The sequence below is a fragment of the Oxyura jamaicensis genome, chromosome 15 (assembly GCF_011077185.1).
Source record: "Oxyura jamaicensis isolate SHBP4307 breed ruddy duck chromosome 15, BPBGC_Ojam_1.0, whole genome shotgun sequence".
In the NCBI taxonomy this organism is placed as follows: domain Eukaryota; kingdom Metazoa; phylum Chordata; class Aves; order Anseriformes; family Anatidae; genus Oxyura; species Oxyura jamaicensis.
This window is the reverse complement of record NC_048907.1, coordinates 14,144,568-14,167,145: the sequence shown is the minus strand read 5'-3', so window position 1 is coordinate 14,167,145 and position 22,578 is coordinate 14,144,568. Positions and strand designations below refer to the sequence as shown.

The 22,578-nt window shown below is 39.4% G+C and overlaps 1 protein-coding gene across 1 annotated transcript in view; it reads right to left on the bottom strand.

Annotated features, from left to right (window-relative positions):
- Positions 1–12,897: 12,897 nt before the first annotated feature.
- SLC15A4 (solute carrier family 15 member 4) overlaps positions 12,898–22,578 on the bottom strand; it is a 26,117-nt gene continuing 16,436 nt past the window's right edge. Inside the window, exons 7-8 of the mRNA XM_035341121.1 lie at positions 17,895–18,053; positions 12,898–14,285 (exon numbers count right to left, since the gene is read on the bottom strand). Coding sequence (XP_035197012.1) covers positions 14,137–14,285; positions 17,895–18,053 — 308 coding nt within the window. The 3' untranslated portion in view covers positions 12,898–14,136. The remainder of the gene's footprint in view (positions 14,286–17,894; positions 18,054–22,578) is intronic.

Genomic DNA, 22,578 nt, shown 5'->3' with positions numbered 1-22,578 from the left:
AGAGGGTTAATATTGTGCAGACTTGAAGTCCAAAGAGAGTCCTGCCACAAGCGAACACAAAACCAGAAGCTAGCTGGCTTTTCTAGAAGGCCGGAAGTATCCAAAATACAGACATTTCCCTGCAAAACCCAGCAGACACCACCATCACTGCCACCAGCAGAGGGTGGGATCATGTCACCCCTCAGTTAGCGCTCAGGGCTGGACCCACGCTTGCTCAGAAGGCAAGTGATGTGCATGAGGGTAAGGGCTAAATGTGCTCAGATGGCAGTGATGGGCTCTCCTGAAGGCTGCCTTGTCACAGTGCATTGGTTGTAGCAGGCCTGTGTGTTGAGTGGGAAGGATGACACAAATGCAGATTATCATACCGTGTGTACTGTTGTGGCATGAGACAGGTAACATAAATATGCAGTTCACTAGAGAGAAGGCATACTGAACATCAGGAGAAAATAAAACAAGGTCAGACTTATGTTCATTCATAGCAGGAAAGGTTCCTCCCACCCCACTCGAGTGTGGCCAAAGACCTTTGCAAGGGCTATGCAAAGGGATTTAGACTGGCATGAAATTACTCAGAGCACGTGTGCTCTGGGCTTGGCTGGTTCGTGTGGAAATTCTAAGAAGTCATGTGTTGTCACAAAATGGCCTTATCTGCATTCTTCCTCTATTAAACTGCACAATACTCTTGTACTGGGCATGAAGTCGTGGCTCTCTGCAGCAGAGTGCTGAAATTCTTGGGGCTGAGATGCATCTGATGTACAGGTGACGGTGCTGAGTGCATTGCGTGGGGAGTAGTACCCAGGTGACAGCTGTGCACTGGAGAGTGAGGAGATATGTCCTCATGTTTTGGATGAGAAGAGAGCAGAGAAGTGATTTTGGTGGCCATATATGAGCATCACTGGCCAGGCTCTGGTTTCCAACAGGAGTATAAAAAAAAAACAGTTCTAATTACTGGAGGAATTTCACATGTGGCTATGCTAATTATTTGCATCTCTTCTTATTTTGCCACACTTGGAGAAGAAGTGCAATCATCTAAGCCCGTGATTAGATTTACATGATGAAGCCTTGAATCTGACAAGATGTTAATTCTTTTCTAATTCTTAGTTTAATCCCTTAAAACAAAGAATCTCAAGGTGCATTACCACATTAATGATTTGAAGAACCTTAAAATGCCCGTCATATAAATTAGAGTCACTACACTCATTAGAGAAATGGAGGGAGCTGAGGCACGTGTAATGGCCACAGGCTTGTTATCTGACTGTGAAAAAGCAATGTCAGGTGTGGGATGGGGGGGGCTCAATCTTTTCCTGTCCCCTGAGGCCCAGTGGTGACCCTACCAACGGCAAGGCCTGCAGTTCTGTACCTTGCCAGGTAAGTCTACTGCTGGGCTGGGGAGTGACTTCCCAAAGCTACTCATTTCCATGGTTACAGTACTATTTCCATGGTGACAGCAAGAATAACAGCAGAAGGGAGCAGAAAGTTGGACTGAGCAAAGTCCTTGTAGTAGTAGGTAAGGAAATGGGTGCTGCTGGGGCTCACTGTGAGGCTGTGCTGAGGGCTGTGGCTGTGGTATCTCCCTTCAAGGCTGCAGCAGTGGAGTGGTGGCAGCAGTGTGTTTGCTTGGTTGTGTCACAGTGAGAGGTGAACTGCTCAGGGGCTGTGAGACTTGTGTGAGTGAATTGAGGCCATAGCAGTGGGGAGCAGGAGGGGAGAGGATGCTTGGCTTCTGCAGGCAGCCCAGGCTGGGTTTCCTTCATCACCTGAGCTCCACTTGCCCATTGTGGAAGAGGAATGGAAGCAACCTTCATCTACTCAGGGCCAGCACGCTCCTGGCTGGGAGCAGGGACTGGACTGGGGAGCTTAGCTCTCATCCTGCTCTGCTCACCCCTTGATGTGGAAGTCAGAGCAGTGCAGTACATGCTCTGAAGCAGCAGCCTGCAGTCCCATCATGAAACTAGGGTGAAATTCAGCAAGCAGAAACCAGTGGCAGTAAATGAAACCTCTCTCAGGCTTGTGGGGCCACCACAGCCATGAGAATTGGAGTTCAGGGACAGATATGCCAAATCACGAGGTGTTGGCCTGTACAGGTGTAACGTTATCACAGTTCATACGTGGTCTGAATTCAGCTCACTTTAAGAACAATCAGTAGGGGAACGAATGGGCATTTTCTAACATTGTTTGAACTTGCTGTCTATTCTAATTTGTATCTCGTACCAACAATTATTATTTAATTGAAACTTTCAGTCTTGAGGTTGATAGTCATTTTACTATGCTCACTGAAAAACAAATCTATTTTAAATCCTGGCATTTAGGGGTAAATGTCTCCCTTAAAATATCTAGAGCTGGGCAAATCTGGGCAAATGCCTCAGCCAGTCTTTTCCTCCTCTCTGCAAACTGCACTTGAGTACAGCTTTGACTGTGCTCATGTTGCTTTTGTGTTTTCTTCCCACGGATGCTCCATTTATTTTTATTTTTATTTTTTTTTTTTTTTTTTTGCTGGCTGGCACGTACAGAGCTCTGGAGTGGGCGTAAGGGAATGTTAATATGAAGTGAAGTGTTTTTCTTTCATGCTCGTCCCTAAGCTCCCAGCCTCCAACAGAATCGGATGAAAAATGACTACAAAATTTTCATACGCCTTCTTTCTCACCATGTGCTTCCCCACAGTAGATAAGAAGCATTACTAAAACTTGTTGTAACTTCAACAAAGCTTAAAGGGAGAGAAAATGACCATATTTCTACGAACACTTTTCCCAAGTTCAAAAAAAAAAAAGACACAGCTGGGGCTGCATCCAGCACTGCTGTTCCCTGTAAGGTCTCCCTCCTTCAGAAGGCACAGTGCCTATTAAAGCAATTTCCACCTTCCCTCTTACAGAATGGTGGCCAGGGAGGGCTCATGAGCTGAACAGGCATATGCTAGGACAGCCAGGGACCTGTAATACCACCTATCCTTGACAGCTGTTCTACATCTCCAAATTTTATTTCTCAGATACTTTTTAAATTGCTACATGTCTATGAAAAGCAGACAATAGGGTTCGCTGCTGGCCAGGAACATAGCAGGTCAGAAAGGTGAGAATAATAAAGTATTGTTTAATACACTGCAAAGGACACAGCAGATGTTTAACTTTCTTTTAATAAAAATGACCCCATGCCATTTTATTAACTTCAGAGATGCATTAGTCTCTTCTTCAGAAGGCAGAAGAAAATGCATCTATTGTAACAAAAATTAAAGAGGAAATTGCAGGAGGATGTTATAGTGGCTTATTTTCCCACTGAATAATCTGTAGGACTGAGTGATGCAGTAGCACAACTTTAATTAGAGGGAGCTTCTCTCAAGTCCTGCTTGTATGGGCAGAACTAAACAGTACAAATTTGAACCCTGAACTATCCATCTTTTCCAACAAAATCAGGCTGCTGGCTTAGGTACATTAACTGCAGAAAAATCATGTGAAGTTTCTTGGAACTTCTTCCATGGGTGCATATGCAAGTGCACACGTGTAGGTATATACAGATAAGGCTGTGTATCTTGTTGATAGCTGAGATTAGATAAACTTCCACTGATAGCAAACTGCTGTCTTGGGTATGGAAATTCAGAATAACTGGGACAATGCAGAATCTACAGCTTGTGTCCTTCCTTCTGCCATTACAACGGGAAGAGATGCCATCGCCTGCTGCTTGAGAACGCTCTCTTCTGCCCAGCCCAGGTGGGTTCACTGTCTTGGTTAGATAATGCTGGCTGTGAACAAGAACCCCCACTGATGTCAACTTTCTAGGGCTTGTTGAAAGACCTGATTAAGATGGCAGCCTCTAGGAAGACACAAACATGCTGGGCTTTGGGGTCACAAGTACCCCTGCAGTAAAATAAATAAATAAGCAAACACCTCTTGGCAGGGTCAGGCCCTGAACTCGGGATCACATCAGCAAGAGACAAATTTGCTTTAACTGTACCGACATACAGACTTCAGCTTCAGAAAGCTACAAGCTGAAATTATTATTTTTCAAGACACTCCAAGTGCTGTTCACACTATGTGAAGTGTGTTTTTGACATCTTCCACCTTTTATACCAAAAGATTATTTGACCACATTCCAGTTTGACGTCCTTATAAAAGTATTTGAAGTATTCCAGCAATATGAGAGTGCTTTGTAAAGCACACAGCTATTTTAAATTATTGTAGCACTTCATGCTTTTATAAGTACTTGAATTTGGACAGTTTTGTATCATGTAGAACAATTTCATAATATTAGAGCTTATCAAACTTGATGAGCTGGAATTTAGAAATGATGAGGACTGTGGACATAGACAATATATATATATATTTTGAAATTATTAAACATTTTAAAACCTGTAACAGCATCAGTAACATCATCCACTGTTACTGGGCTAGGATGGTAGCTATAAACTCTGTTTGACTGCTACACTATTCAAGCAGATGTTACCATGAGACAATAAAAGTGGAAGAAATCATAAAGGTTAAACTACCAGGATTCAGGCCTATTGAAATAGGATTTAAGTGCTTCTCTAGACTTTTAATATCTGTTTGGCTTATTTGTGCTGCAAAGATACTTTCAAACTCATAGTTTTTCTTATTTCTTGTCTGTGCTGACTGGCTACATTGACACTTCAGGTACAAAGATGAGGTTGAATTGCAGCACTTAAGGTGTTACTTGTCTGTTCAGCTCCTGTCAGTAGTTGGAGGAGGGCTTTCAGCCTGCCCTACATGTGATTTGATACAGTAAGTATGAATGTGATGCTTGCAGTACTATTAAAATGTGGTGTTCAGCCATGTTGCTTCATAAGTGGGTGATTAAAAATTCATCCAATTAGTAGGGGCCTATATGGTGCCCACTAAGTCATCAGGGGTAACTCAAACATGTCTCTAAACTCTCCTTCCATTCTATTAATGCTATTCCTGCTAAAATGATCTCAGAAATGCTCCTAGATGTCTGCCGTCATAGATGAGCCCTAGCCCAAGATCCTATTTAGTCCTTTATGACTAACTTACTCTACCTCCTTCTGATTTAGAGTAGCTCTCTAAGCATTTATTTTTAGGATTTGAGTACTGTGCTCAGATTTACTGCCAAATCATAGCAGAGAACTCCTGCACCATCATATCCAACCAAGGTACTAAATATCTTCTCATACTAGATTCAGCTTTGTGGGACGGGATGGAATAGAGGTATACAGCAGTGGCTCATGGTTCTTGTCATTCCTTACAAATATAAGGTTTGGTTTTGAATAAGATGTAATCCTTTTATAATCTGTGTAGTCCATGCTGTACAGTAATAATTACCATAACTAGAGGTTTTCTAATCTGCAGTGGTAAGAGATGACAGACATGTAACATGACCACGACAGGGTTGTACTTCATTGTGACTAAGACAGCTGCTGTGCTGTTTGTTGAACTTAGTGCCAAACTAAACCAAGGCATGGCCAGATTTGTGCCTCTTCTGCACTGCAGTTCTGAAAGGTCTGTGGAAGTACCTCCATGGGCCTTTCATGCAACAACATAGTGAAGAAATTAGAAAAGGCAGTAGTTCATTAATTTTAAAACTGCTCACCTTGGATCTACGTATGAGACTGTAAAAGCTTGGGTTATAGCAGAGATTACTTCTGATTATTTTTTTTCTGCCATTTTAAGTAATTTACCTCTTACAATGCTTGTGCTATATTTATGAGCAGAGGAACACCTGCTTTGTGTTTCTAACTTATGCCTTTGAGGTGAAATGTCTGCTATTTGAGAGTAAACATCTGCCTCACCTTAGCCCTTCAGGCCTTTGAACAGACACATACGAGTTGTTTTGAATTCATTTCTAGAAGAATGAAGATGAAATCATAGAATCATAGAATATCCTGAGTTGGAAGGGACCCTTAAGGATCATCAAGTCCAACTCTTGAGACCGCACAGGTCTACCCAAAAGTTCAGACCATGTGACTAAGTGCACAGTCCAATCTCTCCTTAAATTCAGACAGGCTCGGTGCAGTGACAACTTCCCTGGAGAGCCTGTTCCAGTGTGCAACCACCCTCTCTGTGAAGAACCCCCTCCTGATGTCAAGAGGGTCAAATGACCCTCTAGATGTCAAATCTATCATCTCCTAAGTTGCTGGCTTGCAGCGTTTAGAAGTTTCTATTTTACACAGAACAGATGAACTTAAAAAAAATAAAATAAAAACAGTTTATTTCATCCAGGCCAGTCGGTCAAGTTGAATTCAACCTTCTGAAGTTTCTTCTCGCTTTTATGCCTCCAGCCATATCTCAAGGCATGTTTGCACAAGCCAATGCAGAACTTCCGTGCATTTGTCTGCAGTGAACTCAAATGATAAATTCCTATCCTTCAGGTCTTGATACACCTACAAACAGCCCTCACAGAGGATCACTTTTACATTTCCTTAATTACATGGAAGACAATGGGAAGGGCATGTTCCCCATCTTACTCCAGAAACTCTAGTCTCAAGCCCAAGCTATCATCTATTACTGCAGTTGCCTTCTCCTAACTACAAGCAGGATGAAAATGCTCTTCAAAATCTGCCAGTGTGTTCCCTGTTATTTCACATACCACTCTTGACAGTTAATCCAGATTTTCCTGTGCAGGCTATTAATTTGTCAGGCAACTTTGACAAAGTGATCCACTTAAAGCACAACTTCCTAAAATTCTAAACTGACATGATTAAATGGGATCCTATCCCCACATTTTAATTATTGCAACATCTGCAATAGCAATGTGCCTAAGAATTGGGGCTATAGAATGCTAGCCCTTAGCATTCTCTCTCTCCAGCTTCTGCAACATACCCTTGTGCAGAATTTTGCTTTTCAGATGCTTAGTTTACAGACTAGTAGTTTATAGCATCTTGCTTGACAGTAAAGTCACTTGTCATTATGATCAAGTGTTTAAGAGTTTCTTATATATACTATAGTCTTTCGTGTTGATACATATTATTAACCAGTGTGTATAGGTACAGCAGGCAGAACAATTCAGGACCTTAGGGTCTCCTGAGAGAGCCAAGAAAAAAACTACTCTTGAAAAGGTGAGAGGATAGATAGGAGGAGATTGCAATATACAGCATTAAATGTGCAGATAGTCAAGTACATTTTACAGCTTTCAGAATCCATGTTATCTGTTTGAAGTTTCATTTTCAAAAGCCTAAGCAATATTTACTTTGTTTTCCCTTGTTCATTAAAGTGTTCTACTTCCTGTCAGAAGTGATTTATGAACTCTGTTATATTACTAGATCTCATTACTAATCCTTCCTAGTGAGAGAGAAGAGAAGTTGTATCAAGAAAGTATTGTACTGTAGCTATGCACCAAAGAAGAAATACAGTATTGCAATATGTCTGCACTGCAGTCTCAGTGGGCCTGCTGTTTGTGTAGGCTAGGTCTCAGACTTCTGGTTGGACACCAATGACATGTACCTCTGAAGCAGCACAGTCAGTCACAGATCCGCCATAGCAGACTGTGCTGTAGTTCTTCTGATCACTATCCAGCTGGCTCAGGACTGCCTACATAAAATGCAGTCACAGCTTAGCTGAAAACAGATGTTGCTTCCTGTAAATAACTTCCATTCATGTTATGTACATATTTTGGATTTATTCCTGATAAAGGAAGCATATTTAAGAACAATAATAAAAATATCATATAATAAAATGGCCTGGGTTGTAAGGGACCTCAAAGACCCCTCCCTCCCCCCCTCATCCCCCCCCCGCGCTGGGCAGAGATGTCACCCACTAGATCAGGTTGCCCACGATTTTATCCAACCTGATCTTGAACACCTCCAACAATGTGGGTAAAAGTTAAGAACTGGATCAAAAATAGATCTAGAGGAGTAGTGCATTTAAAAAAAAAAAAAAAAAAAAAAAAAAAGGAAAGAAAAGTAAGCTTTCATCCTTTAGGGTATGAACTAATTACTTCCTACAATGCGTTGAAGACAATTTTCTGACACAGGTGGTAGAGGAGCCGATAGGGTGGGGGGTGCTCCTGGACCTTGTTCTTACCAACAGGGATGGGCTTGTTAGGGATGTGAAGGTTGGGGGCAGCTTGGGATGCAGCGACCATGAGATGGTGGAGTTCCAGACAGAACTAGGCAGAGGAAGTAAGGCTAAAAGCAGGATTGCTACCCTGGACTTTCGAAGAGCCAACTTTGACCTCTTCTGGGACCTGCTTGGGAGTATCTCATGGCCTAGGTTGCTTGAGGGCGAGGGTGCTTGTGAGAGCTGGGCTACGTTTAAGCAGCACTTCTTCCATGCTCAGGATTGGTGCATCCTGAAGAATAGGAAATCGGGGAAGGGGGGCAGGAAACCTGTGTGGATGAGCAAGGAGCTCATCGATAAGATCAAAAGGAAGAGGAAGGTCTATGAAATGTGGAAAAAGGGCCTGTCCTCTTGGGAGGAGTATAGACGTGTTGTCAGGGCCTGCAGGGATGCGATGAGGAAGGCTAAAGCCCACCTAGAGATGAGGCTTGCTAAAGAGATAAAGGATAATTAGAAGGGTTTTTTTCAAGTATGTAAACAGCAAAAGGAAGACTAGGAATAATGTGGGTCCCTTGCTGAATGGGGGGGGGCGGGGGGGGGGGGCAGTCCTGGTCACAGAAGACGCCGAGAAGGCGGAGATTATGAATGCTTTCCTTGCTTCAGTCTTTGCTTCAAGGACACTCCCCCGGGACTCCTCGTCCCTGGCAAGAGGACAAAGGGTCTGGGAAATGGAGGATGGAGGGCTTCCCCCTCGTAGACATGAGAATGGTTTGGAAGCATCTGAGTGGGCTCAATGCACACAAATCCATGGGTCCTGATGGGATGCATCCGCGTGTGCTAAGGGAGCTGGCAGATGTGGTCGCCGAGCCGCTCTCTATCATCTTTGAAAAGTCCTGGAAAATGGGTGAGGTGCCTGAAGACTGGAGGATAGCTAATGTCACTCCGGTCTTCAAGAAGGGCAGGAAGGAGGATCCGGGAAACTACAGGCCAGTCAGTCTCACCTCTGCCCCTGGAAAGGTGTTGGAGCAGCTTGTTCTGGATGCCATCTCCAAGCAATTGGAAGAGAAGAATGTTATGAGGAGTGGTCAGCATGGATTCACCAAGAGGAAGTCGTGCTCGACCAACCTCGTTGCCTTCTATGATGGCATCACCAGCTGGGTAGATGGGGGGAGAGCAGTGGATGTCATCTACCTTGACTTTAGCAAGGCTTTCGATACTGTCTCCCATGACATCCTGCTAGCAAAGCTAAGAAAGTGTGGGATAGAGGAGTGGACGGTGAGGTGGGTTGAGAACTGGCTGACTGTCCAACCTCAGAGGGTGGTGATCGGCGGAGCAGAGTCTGGCTGGAGGCCTGTGACTAGCGGTGTTCCCCAGGGGTCGGTGCTGGGTCCAGTCTTGTTCAACATCTTCATCAATGACCTAGAGGGAATAGTGTCTGCCCTCAGCAAGTACGCCGATGACACAAAGCTGGGAGGAGTGGCTGACACACCAGAAGGCTGTGCTGCCATTCAGTGAGACCTGGACCGGCTGGAGAGATGGGCAGGAAGAAACCAGATGTGGTTTAATAAGAGCAAGTGTAGAGTCCTGCACCTGTGAAGGAACAACCAGATGTTTCAGTACAGGCTGGGGGACGACCTGCTGGAGGAGCTCTGCGGAGAAGGACGTGGCAGTCCTGGTGGACAACAGGCTGACCATGTGCCAGCAGTGTGCCCTGGTGGCCAAGAGGGCCAATGGGATCCTGGCGTGCATTAAAAGGAGCATGGCCAGCAGGTCAAGGGAGGTGATCCTCCCCCTCTACTCTGCCTTAGTCAGGCCTCACCTGGAGTACTGTGTCCAGTTCTGGGCTCCCCGGTACAAAAAAGACAGGGATCTCCTGGAAAGAGTGCAGTGGAGGGCCACAAAGATGATACGGGGCCTGGAGCATCTTTCCTATGAGGACAGGCTGAGAGACCTGGGTCTGTTCAGCCTGGAAAAGAGGAGACTGAGGGGGGAATCTTATCAATGTCTATAGATATCTGAGGGGTGGGATGTAGCTAACCTCTTCTCAGTGGTTTGTGGGGATAGGACAAGGGGCAATGGCTGCAAGATAGAGCACAGGAAGTTCCATACCAACATGCGAAAGAACTTCTTCACGGTGAGGGTGACGGAGCACTGGAACAGGCTGCCTAGAGAGGTTGTGGAATCTCCTTCTCTGGAGATATTCAAGGCCCGTCTGGATGCCTACCTGGGCAGCCTGCTCTGAGGAACCTGCTTTGCAGGGGGGTTTGGACCCAATGATCTTTCGAGGTCCCTTCCAACCCCTACAGTTATGTGATTCTTAGTTCTTACTGTTCAGATCATTCCTCAATACACTCGTTTTACCTCCTTTTTCAAGTATTAGTGTAGCTACTGGCAGAAGGAAAGTAGTGGGATGAATTGTAATTAATTCCCCATTCCATGCTTGTGAAAGTATAGTGTTTTTCATCCTTCATTATGATCTTTTAAGTCCAACAGACCGCAGGTTAAAGATTACTAGTCACATAGCAAGGCTCCTTTCAAAACCACTGTAAGTGGATCCAATTACTATGTAGCCAGGTTTTGACAACTATTCTTTCCACTTACTTAGAGAACAAAATCTGTGCTGTGAATACCGTAATGGAAAAATTAATTCTAAGATGGGAAGGACTGTTAAACTATAACATACTCATGATGTGAAAAAACAGCCAACAGCCAGCTTATCTTAACTGTCACTAGGCAGTCTTTTACTGAAAGCAGTTTTATTACTATTCAGAACTTAGTGCTACCTGGAGCAAAGTGCCTATTTACATACTTAGCCTTTAATAGCTTTTGACCATAGTTCTCTTCTCTATTCTTTCCCTGCAGTTACATCGTTGATCTGGGGCCAGCAGCTACCGTACTGTCAGGTATGTGCAGTACTCCAACATCAGTGTGAGTGTTGGTGTACAAATTCTCTGCTTCCTCAGAGATGAATTTGCATCTCAAACTATTGACTCTGAAATGAAAAGCATTGTAATGTTTCCCTCAGAGGGCTTGTCTGCACTAACATAACTTGCCCTGCATATAAACAAAATCACTAGTACAACATTTTTCAAGAAGCAATTCCAAACACAAAAATGTTAAGAACTTGCATCTTTTAATCAGTTTTATTGTTAAGCTGAAACCTTGTCTGAAGTGTCAGCCTCAAGCAACTTTTATTAAAACAAAACAATCCAAAAAACCTTCAACACCTGACAGAACTGACTACAGACTTTTAAGGGAAATACTGATAAATGCCTCAGTTACTGGAATTAAACTCACTCTAGAGGTTTATATAAGCAGAAGAAATGGAAAAAAAAGACTCCCCTTTTCTGAGGAGGGATATTCAGCATTGACTGTAAACACAAAAGGCACGAGATAGGTCTTGCTGTATTCTTGAAAGATCTACATGTTATAGGAGCAATATATTCACCCTGAATGAAACATAGGGGCTCAGGCAGCTATTCTTCATATGTGATTAGATTACATCTTGTATTGGTATTACAAGGTACACACTTATTCTTTACCTAATCCTTTGTGAATAAAAATAATGAACTTTATGCAGATACCTACTATTACGTTTAACAGGTACTTACTTTTCAATGTTGTGCCTTGTTTTTCAGGCAACTGCTAAGTCAGAAGCTTAGTAATGTCCTTTCTGGTGATTCCTGTCAGATCTTTCTACTACACTGGAACAGTCTAAGAAGTGAACATAACTGAATTCAAATTGTACCACTTCAAGGTATTTCATTAACGAGGTGCAGTGCTCAGTCAAAGTTAATTGATTAGCCTTATTTCTATGAGCAGAGGAGAAAAAAGATAAGACTGGGAGGAAGAATCAGTTAAGCCTTTGAGTCACAAAAAGCCTTTTCCATTTCATGAAAACTGCCAGGTTAATCTTCATAAATGGTCATAATTACTTGTGCCTGGAGCTCAGGCAAGTCATTCCAAACAAAAGTTAAATTGTACAAGTGATTGCATGTTCAGTCTCATCTCCACAGTGTAAGTACCATCACAGCCCTTCAGAAACTTGCAGACATCTATTGTACATTTGTGACAGGGTAAGAGATGTTTGCCTAAATAGAGTGGGCTAACTTAGTATTCATTATATGTTTTACGAATTATTTAAAGAAGAATATAAAAGTTTCTCCAAAGCTTGCCTGTATATGTTGTCATAATTAGTGTTAGACATCTAGTTTCTTTGGTAATCTGCAGATTACTCTCCATTCTTTAGTAAAGTCAGTTTTAATTATAATCAGCAGAACTGTATGAGACGACAAGTTTATGAATACTGTTGTAAGAGTTTAAAGCCTGAGGAAAAACAGTGAAATTAAGTTTACGTATGGGAAAAGAGTCCCTTAGAAGAAGGAACAGTTCTAAAAGCAAAGTCTTTAAAAATCTAGTTGGATAATGCTTAGCAGGCAGAGCCCAGGTCTTTCCTATGATTATATATGCTTTGGAAGTTAATGAAATAAACACTAAATATTACAGCTGCAGCCCCAAATCAGAACTACATGACCAAAACAGAACATATTCAAGAAAGAATATATTTGACCCTATCTGTTCCTTATACAATACTTTATTATTAGACCCTTTTAGCAAGTTGTAAATGGGATATTGCAGACACAGCACGTAGAATTTTCAAAACAAAGTTAAAGAAAACTAGCTTTTCCTCATATGAGATGTTGCTTATTCTCTTTAGTTATTCCAGTTTTTAACCATATTAAGTAATTCTGTTCTATGATCTCCCACTTTTCCTTAGCAAAGATAGTACAGTATGTGTACTGTTATTGCCTGACAAAACTAAGAGGATGCCAACGTACATTTAGAAATTTAATAGGTTTCAGGATATATTTAGGAAATAAAAACTAGAAACCAAATGAATTTGTACTACAATTTCATTCACCTAGAAACAAAGGGTCAAAAGTCACAGCAAGGAATTTCATTTTATTTTGTAAACTCATTAAAAATATGTCCATGTAAAAAAGGACATTTTAACAACACAAATGGAGACAAGAAACTATAAAAATTCAACACATTAATAAAAAGTTGAGTTTTCATTTTCTTTCTGCATAATTCCTTGCAAAGTATCATCTTCCATACCAGTCTGCACACAATCAGTTGTTAAAATCATTAAAATTCAAGAGGCTGAATGTAAAACCATTTGCTCTGCTATAGGAAGGTGTTGCTGAAAGATACAAAACCAGTAGCATGTTAGCTAGAACTACAACACAGGACTGAAGGAACTGGATTGAAAGGCTTCTAAATTGTTATTGTGCATTCATCTTCTGAGAATTCAATCTCAGTTCTTTCTGCAAATATTTAAAACAGTCCTTAGGGAAGTAACAGCATTAGACTGAGCAACACTTTGTCAAAAGATGTATGCTTCCATTTCATTCTAATACATCTTACGCAGACTCAACAACAATTCTGAAGTAAAACCATTTCACTGCTATCAATTCTTTACTGTGCACCAAAACTTACAGCAGCTATTTGGCAAGCTACTGTGACATATAATTCAGTCTTCAGTACTGGATTCTCTTGACTGCAAGCTGGGACTTCAGGGTTCAAGTTAACTTCCACTGGAAAGTCAATTATAAAACTACTTTTTTTTTTTCCCCCATCACAGCTGATCTGCAATTTAATTTGTCCCTGTTTCTCCCCAAAACAAGGCTCCCAGGATTTATAATTTGTCCTTGTAACCACTACTTAAGGTTCCTGTGAAATGTTTTCTTTCCTATGTGTCCTCAATGTAAGCTTGAGGGAGTTGAGTGTTTCTGTATATCCATTGTGTTTCATTAAGCAAAGTTTTTCAGTCAGGGCTGAACCATGTCACATGTGACTCGTTATAATCAATTTCCAAGCCTAATGTCCCAGCTTTCAAGAGTTTAGTAAACATCTCATGATTAACAAAGAGCAACTTGAATGCCTAGAGTTAATACACTTCCAAGATTTATGTTTGTCCTTTGCCAGGACATAGTGCAAGAAACAAGCCCCGCCAACATAAGGCACTTACCTACGTTACATGAGAGGGGGCAGAGGCGAGAACTTTTGTAACACACAAGTATAGTAAGAGTCTCTCTGGAGAAAACAAGATCTCGCAGACTCAGGGTGCGCTGTCACCTCATTGTGTGCTACTGTAATAAAGTCTGCTTTGTAACAGATGTCAGATCCTCCCATTGGCAGCTACTTCATTTGTCTTTGACTTTTGATGATCATATTTCACAGAAACAATAAGGAAAAGCAAAAGGGTTGCTCCTTGGATGGCAGCAAGCAAGAAAAAATAATAGTTTAATTGGCAGCCATTAATGTTACCTAGAAAAAAAATGGGCAGAAGAAATAAACATTAATAAAGAATATACAAATGAAAACATCAATCCCCTTCAAGCCCACGTAGTGAAGATTTCTCTGCATAATATGGGCAAGACCATACCTAATCACATTTAGGTCTGACAGCATACTTTCATTTTTAATTATCCAGAACAAAAGATGGAACTTTGAAAGAAGATACACACAGTCTGAAGATTGCTTTCTTTTGTGCTTCTGTGTCTAAAATTAAGTAATGCCCCTGAGGAAGCAGATACACTCTCACTGCATGATTTCCCTTAGAGAAAAAACAATGCAGGAAGCTCCTCCTACCACTGGAAGAACTCTGTACAAAGACTGTATGCACACAGCAGTGTGTCTGCTTCAGGAGAGTTAGAATTTTACAAGTTTAATAGTCTTCCTTTCTCATCCCTTCATTTTAGGTCTTAAACTGCAAAATTGCAATGCTTTTCTGACTTCAGATAAAACTGCTAAAAATTTCAAGGATTACTTACATACATGAAAGTAATACAGATCACATCCATTTTTCAGGTGACAACTCATTTCAAAGCAAAAACAATCCTTTTGTTGTGGCCATGAAATGGACTTGAAAAAAAAATCCCTGGACTGTAAACTGTTCAGGAACAGCCCAAGATGAAATGCAGAATTCAAGAATTCTGACTAGAAAGCAATGCTAGGTGTCAACTACCTAATATGCTTCCTTTTATCTGGACAAAAATCAAGTCTCCAAAATGTTTCTGTATTCAGAAGCTTGTAAATTTTGCTTTCTGTGTTTATTCTCTACTATTTCTTAAAATTAAGCCTATGAGCAACCCCAGCTAAATTCCTCGGCAAACAATGAAACAGGATTTGCACAAACCCTACACACAATGTTCTACAACACGCCATTATGACGTGCAAGTTGTCCTTGCAACACTTGGCTTAAAGAATCTGGTATCAAACACATTCCTTCAACATCTCGTATCAATACATTATCAATACACCTGTTTGCCAGTACTGTTGAGCTACACTGAAACAGACCAGTTAAAAAAGGCTTTACCCTTTTCAATAGATAATGCTTTTCAGGAGCCTGGAGAATACAGTGATACGGCTTTAATCTAGGAAAGAGTCCTTCCTGTTTTACAGCTTAACTGAAATAGGTAAAAGTATGAATTTTATACTATGCTACTATATATATACACATACTACACAGTCCTGTCTAACAGACTTCTCCCTGCTTAATGCCAAATGGTCTCTGGGCATACGGAGACACAGACTTCCCTGCTCTGCCAGGCCAAAGCAAAAAATAAAAAGAATCAAAAAATGAATGGTATTAAGGAAAAAAGTTCAGCCACTCTGCAGATATAAAGAAAGTAATTACTGAGATTTTCTCTCAGCCTTCTTTTGGAACAACGTTAAGTATTCATGAAACCATATGTAGTTTCTTTTTGGTTCAGTTCACCTTTGACACTCCCTCAAGGTTGTTATAGATTAGTGATTTGTAGCACACTAATTAATGTTAAATTAAGAAAGTTCACTGCTAAAACGTTATTCCTGTATTAAGAAATGTGCATTAACTATTGCTGTACTTCCAAGAACAATATATTGTGGCTAATTTCTAACATGCTACATGAGCCACAGCCAATTGGACCATTCTGATTATCAAAAAGGTTAGAGAGGGAAAATACTGAAGTGGAGATACATCCTAATAAGCTGTTCATACAGCATGCCTATAAATGCTCCGATTACTTTAATTACTGAAACTTATGATTCAATTAAATGAATATACAGTAAAACACAATAAAATTAAACCAAGTCTTTCCTTGACATTTAAAATACAATTTACACGTGAATCTCCATTTCAAAAGCAGATGTGTTTAAAAAGTAGTAATTATCCTTTGTGAGATGGGATATTAAATCCATGAAATCTCAAGTTTTTGAGAGAAAAATAACAGTCATTTTGAAGGTAGCAATCAACACTGAAGTACCAGCAGAGAGTAAACTTATCAGTAGATTTTGGAGGCAGTCAGTTACCTCAAATGATACCATGAGTTGGCTTAAATAGCATAAATTTGGTACACATTCTTATAGTTATTATGCAGCAACTAATTAAAAAAAAATATTCTGAAGTTTGTCATTCAATAAAGGTTCCTCCTTACAATTCCTGCCCTTGAAGGCCTAAGTAAATTTGAGATGTGAATTTGATAACAGCTTTCAATAGCATTATACCAAATGAAACAGTTCTCTTAACAGTAGAAGAGTCTGCTCTGGTTACTACCCTGATATAAACAGTAAAAATAGTATTGATAGAAGATACTACATATCTAAGTTACCCACTGAGTGCTTCAACCTTGAGCTGAAGAGAAGGCTTGATTTTAGAGCAACACTGTGGACAAGAAAGGTAGAAATACCCAACTGACAGCTGCCCAAACAGCAATCCACTGAGCTGAGTGGCTTATTTAAAACAGATGACCATGAGTCATGAAATGTAACATCTTCCAGTTCTAGCCAATTCTAGATATATTTGGCACAAATATTTTTTGGAGAGAATATTAGCCACTGCCTTCTCTCGCATTTTTCTGAAAGTTTTCTGAAGCAACCCTAACCATCAAAAATCACATATTAATTTGTATCAAATAATTATCCTTCTATTGAGCCCTCATCAATCTCTATATAGAGCTGCAAAAAAACCAAAGGTACTCTTCCAGTTTTGAAACTGAGTGGAGGTCAAAAAAGTCTCACTGTGATTAACCTTTCATTTGGCAAGGACACTTGCATAAAGCTAAGGCTAAAAAATTACAAGATAATGAGCAAAGAACAACTTATAAAACAAAGATAACTGCTTGTGGCATTAAATGTTTATTTTTGGTAGCAACCAAATCAAGCTTAAGCAGCAAATCTTCTGATACCAATTTTAAAGCAAGTTCAGACTGCTCTTTTAAGCTATGTAGACACAGTAGGCTTAACATTCTGAGAACTTTCCATGCTGTTTTTGGAACTAATTAAACCATTGATGATGGCATGATTTTCTGAAATTCCCAAGGTGCCACCTACTGGTGCCAATAATTATTTTTAACTTCAACTGGCAATACAAAGTTACATCAGACTTTACAAGAGTATAAAGAGTAAGCAGACAGAAATTAAAAATAACCTCATGATAATCGCCCTAAAGCCTCTTGAAACTAGGAAAATGAATAATCTCTAAGAGAGACGTGTGTACATTTTACTCCCCATACCACCAGAAAGTAATTTCAGTACCAAACACATTCTTCTTCCACTCAATTTTCTCGTCTTTTCTTTTTTACTCAAATAGAAAGATTTGCAAGTAATCTCTAGTGATAAAATGCAGTAACAGCTGAGGAGGTAATTGACAAGCACTTAGGCAAAATGCTACACATGTGTTTCCTATGCTTTCATGAGGACAACATATCATTTTGGATAGTCACATTATTTCATACTTACATATGCAAGATGAAATTAGTCTAACATAATAGTAGACAAATTTAGATTTTCAAAATAACTCTGCTAAGATTTAACAGTTCTATATGCTTGATGTTTAACTGTTTCTGAAGGAAGCAATTTACTTCATAGGCTATGAATATGCTGAAAATAACTTACCAAAATCTGTGTGATTACTCATCCAGCCAATTTCTTTAATAGACACCAATGCCAACAGTCCAGATCCAAAAAATGATCCAATCCCCGAAAAGAAAAAGAAGAGCCCCATAATAGCACTCTGCATAGATTTGGGAGCAGCTGAATATGCAAATTCTAGACCTGTTTAAAAGAAGAAAATATACATTACTGGAAAAAATCTAAGAAACAATAGTGGTTTGTTCTTATTTAGTGTTATAGAAGTTACAGATGTATAATATTACTAGTACGTTAAAGACCTAAACCTACCCTTAGATTTTGGGAGACATGGGAGACTGAACTCATGAATCCTTATGAGTTCCAAGTTCCTCCAACTGCTTCATGAGCCCTGTTAAAGCTCACCAGTGTACGTTATATATCAATCCATTACCTGGAAAACATTTGAGACCAGCACTTTGATCTCATTAATATTATATGTGCAAAAATCAAGAATCTTCTGTTGCAGTATATTCTTTTTTTTTTAAGTAGAATTATCCTCAATTATGTTTATGAACTAAGCCTAACCCGGCAAGTTCCATGTTCTCCAATTCACCTGTTTCTATATATAAATACTGCACAACAGACAAGTTGAAGCACACAGCTTTCTGTTCTAAGAACAAAGTACTCAAGAACTGAAGGTCACTATTGCACTCACCACAAACATTAATTTCTCATAGACTCAGCGTCTGCATCTCTGAATGTGTAGACAGAGAAATTAATTGTAGCTGGGAAGGCAGCAATTATTTTCAACTCAATTTTGATCAAGAATACTCTGAGCCCATTGCTTGCTTGCATATTCATTTTAAGGCTTGTGGGAATGAAAATACAGCTTTAATAAAAATACAGCTTTAATAAAATAAATAAAAATGCAATATAGATTTTCAAAGCTGTATTTAAATAAAAATACAGCTTTAAACTACACTTATTCAAATCTCAACCAATAAAAACAAGATAAAAAAGCAAGCCAGTAACATCAATTTGAAAACAATCTGTTGTACTGAATTTGAGTACCAACAGGACAAGTGGGTTAAGGTTCTGCCTTGCAAAGTCTAATGCCTATGATTAACTCTTAAAAAAAGAGTAATATTTCTGTCAAAAATCAAAAGGGATTGTTCACAAGAGACTGCCAAATACTTCCTTTGCAGAGCCTTTTCTCTGACAGGTGAGCTGCTTGTTTCCAAACAGTCTACTTCATACTGAAATTAATGAAAGTATCTTTTACCTTATCTAACATCTTCCTTGCCAAAGATAGCATTATAGACCTGAAAACTGCACAAATCTTGTGTCGTGCATTATAAAGTTTTGCTTATTTTCACCATTACTGGTATTTGACTTTTGTTACTCCAGACAGAGTTTAATAGATTTACTCTGGCATTTCTTTTTCAAGAAAAAGCTTGACACTTCCAGTCCAATACGTCAATTTACATGTTGCGAGGGAACAGCTTTGTTCTTGTAAGGGAAACAGAACTACATGTTCTCGCTTACTGATCTCACAGCACCCTGCACTGCCACCTGAGAAATCACAGACAACCAACACGCTACTTGTCAAATGTAGTTGCAATCTATAAAAATGTTTGCAAAATGCACTTGAATGAGCCAACAGAAACCTGCCTGTGATTCTAGAAGGGAATTGAAACATTCTTTGCGCAACTCAGCTGTGTAGGTTCCTGTAAATTCAAACCGTAATGAGAGAATCACTACAGAGATGAATAGGTAGTCATATGCAAACAGAGGGAACTTGTATTTATTTTGAGAATTTGAAACTTTTTTTTTTGTGCCACTAATTAACAATTCAGATTTTTCAAGAATTATCTGGCCAATCTGACAAAGCAAAAAAATAAAAATAAAATAAAGAAAATAGGCTACTCTTGGGATACAGTTGCCTGCTCTTCAACCTGTTGGTAAGTTATCACAGTTGCCACAGATCTTTAGAGTATCACTAACACTTTGGTCCCCATATATATACTATATATATGTATATATATGTATACATATATATAGTATATACTGTGCAAGAACATCACATGAAAGAATATGGCCCACTTCTTCTCTTGTTAATTTTACAGACACACTGAACTGCTAGAAAAAAATCTTAAAGCCCAAAACCAAAACAGAATGGGTATAACACTATGCAAAAAATAAGGCATGTCTTTAAACTTGAATAATATTTCCAGCAAACCTAGTATTTATCATAAAGAATTAAAAAAAAACACTTTTCTTTGCCTTCAGAGATAGTCTTGCCTGCTGGCAGCCATTGATAACAATTTCATGCTACCTCAAACAAACGGTTTTGAAATTACACCCTCTAGTTGGTGTTGTCATACGAGATCATGATTCCCAGCTAAATAAGAGTGTTTTAAGAGGATTGGCTGAATAATACAAAAGATTAATGAAATGTGCATCATCTTTTTAAAGGTAAATCAAGTGTAACTTCTATGGCTTAATAAGAACATGCTTAGTTTTACAGTAAACAAGCAAACTTTTGCTCTTACGACATTTAGACCCTTTTTGTTTGTAATAAACACTTTCAAAACATAGTTTTGTAATCATTTATACTTTTTTTTTTAAAGATGAATTTCATAGAAAAATATATGCCTTTACCTATTTGCCATTCGAAGTGGATAAAGTATATCCTACTAAATTCTTGAGGGGCTTTCTTAAATATTCTAGGAATTCAGTTTAGATAATCAGAAGGTGGGGGGGGGGAAAGCTTTGTAAAACAAGTCAAATGAAGGTGTAATACACAAAGCAATTAAGATCTGCATGGAATTTCTCATTCAAAGATAGGCATTTACATTTTTTCTAAGACTGACCAAGTAACAGGTCTTGAAGTTATAAAACTGTTGATACAGATGCAGCAAGTGCAGAAGAACAGCAGGGTATTCACCTAATAATGTAAGACTCAAAGACTTCACATCCACTAAAGCAGTTGAGGAAAAACAAAAAAAAAAACACTAGCATTTCCAATGACTCATCGGTTTACCCAAGTTCAGACTGAATTGGCATGGTCCCTAAAGTTGTAACTAAAGCTAAATAATTCATTTTAGTCTTTTGATTAAAGAAAAAAAAAAACAGCTAAATATAGCCTCAGTTTCAGCAAGTAACCTGATTACGCAAGACTTCATATTTTTATGTATTAGGATTTGTGATGGCTACTGTTCATACATAAAAGTACTGTAATACAGAACAGCAGTGACTATACTGATATGTCCTCTAGCAGAGGATACACATTGATTGTGCTGCTAAAGTATACCTTCCATTTAAGAATCTAAAGTGTTTAGCATCTTAGGTCTTTGTTGTGCTTTAAAGATAGTGAACTCTCTCCACATCTTACTAGTACTAAAGTAAATTGAGGACTTGCCTGTACATCACTGTGGGGTGTGGGGGGGCTCTGGAGACAAACTGAAATTTGACATCCTTCCCTATGTAGCTCACAGAAAGGGATAAAGATGTTAAAATGAAAAAGGCCTCTGACACAATATCTAAATATGTTAGATTTTAATTATGTTACAGCAGTTTACCTGTCCAGATGAATGACGAGTGCTGTTCCAGAAAAAAAAGTCTAAAAGACACATTTTTTAATCCTTGCAAGGCAACCCAACCACTTTGTTTTATTTCCTAACAACTGTGATAACAGTCAAACACACATAACCAAAAACCTGAAAGAGTAGAAGTTCTCTGTTCCATTGAGAGGGGGAACAAATGGGCCATGTGACAGCTGAGGCTACCACCAGCAAGATCTTACAGAACTAGGGAATCTCATTTTAACTCACTGTGCTCACCCAGTGTGAGGAATGAAAGTAACCACCTACAGGGGAAATGAAATCAGGAAATTCTGTTCTAAGGAATCTAAGTGAAAGAGCTATGCCTAATGCTAATTTGAATGCATTATCTTTGAAGTTCACTATTCTGAAACAGTATTACAACATTTTAATAAGTGACTAGAGTTAAGCAAATACCATGAGATTTTCAAATCAAGTCACTGGAGAAGTTCCAATAGATTATATCAAGCAGCTCCACAAGTCTATTTAAGTACCATCACAGTAGCTACTTCTGTGATCATTAATATTTTCCATTATTTGTAAGTAAGCATTTCTCCCAAGCACGGGATATGTAAACACTGTGCTACAAGATTCACGGTAACATTTCACTTGTTTAATCACAGTAAACCAGCCTTAGCCATATCACAGTGACAACAGCACCTGTGCTTTCTTTGTGATAATGAGCCCTGCTTGTATATGAAACAGACCAGAAAATAAGATATTGTAGTCCTTTTCACCCACTCCTCCCACTTCACTTTCAGATAAAAAAAAAACGTGATCACACAGCTGTCCAGTACATCACAGAAAAAGTATTACGAAATTTAAGATCTCTTGCATTTTTTTCAAGAGGCAGGATTTGAACAGTATTTCAGTTTGTCTAAAGGCACACTGAAGTACTAAAATAACTACAGAAACATTTGTCTAAAACATGAAAAGCTGTAAAAACTACCTACTTTGTTATTAATCCCCCCCCAAAAATAGTTCATATTTAGCGTCACATAATTTTTCTTATCTCAGAGATGTAAAAATTAAAGTAATATTAGTCTGGTGATAAATCTTCATAAGGATTTATCTTTATCCTTTCTTCGGGGGGGGGGGGGGGGGGGGGGGGGGGGGGGGGGGGGGGG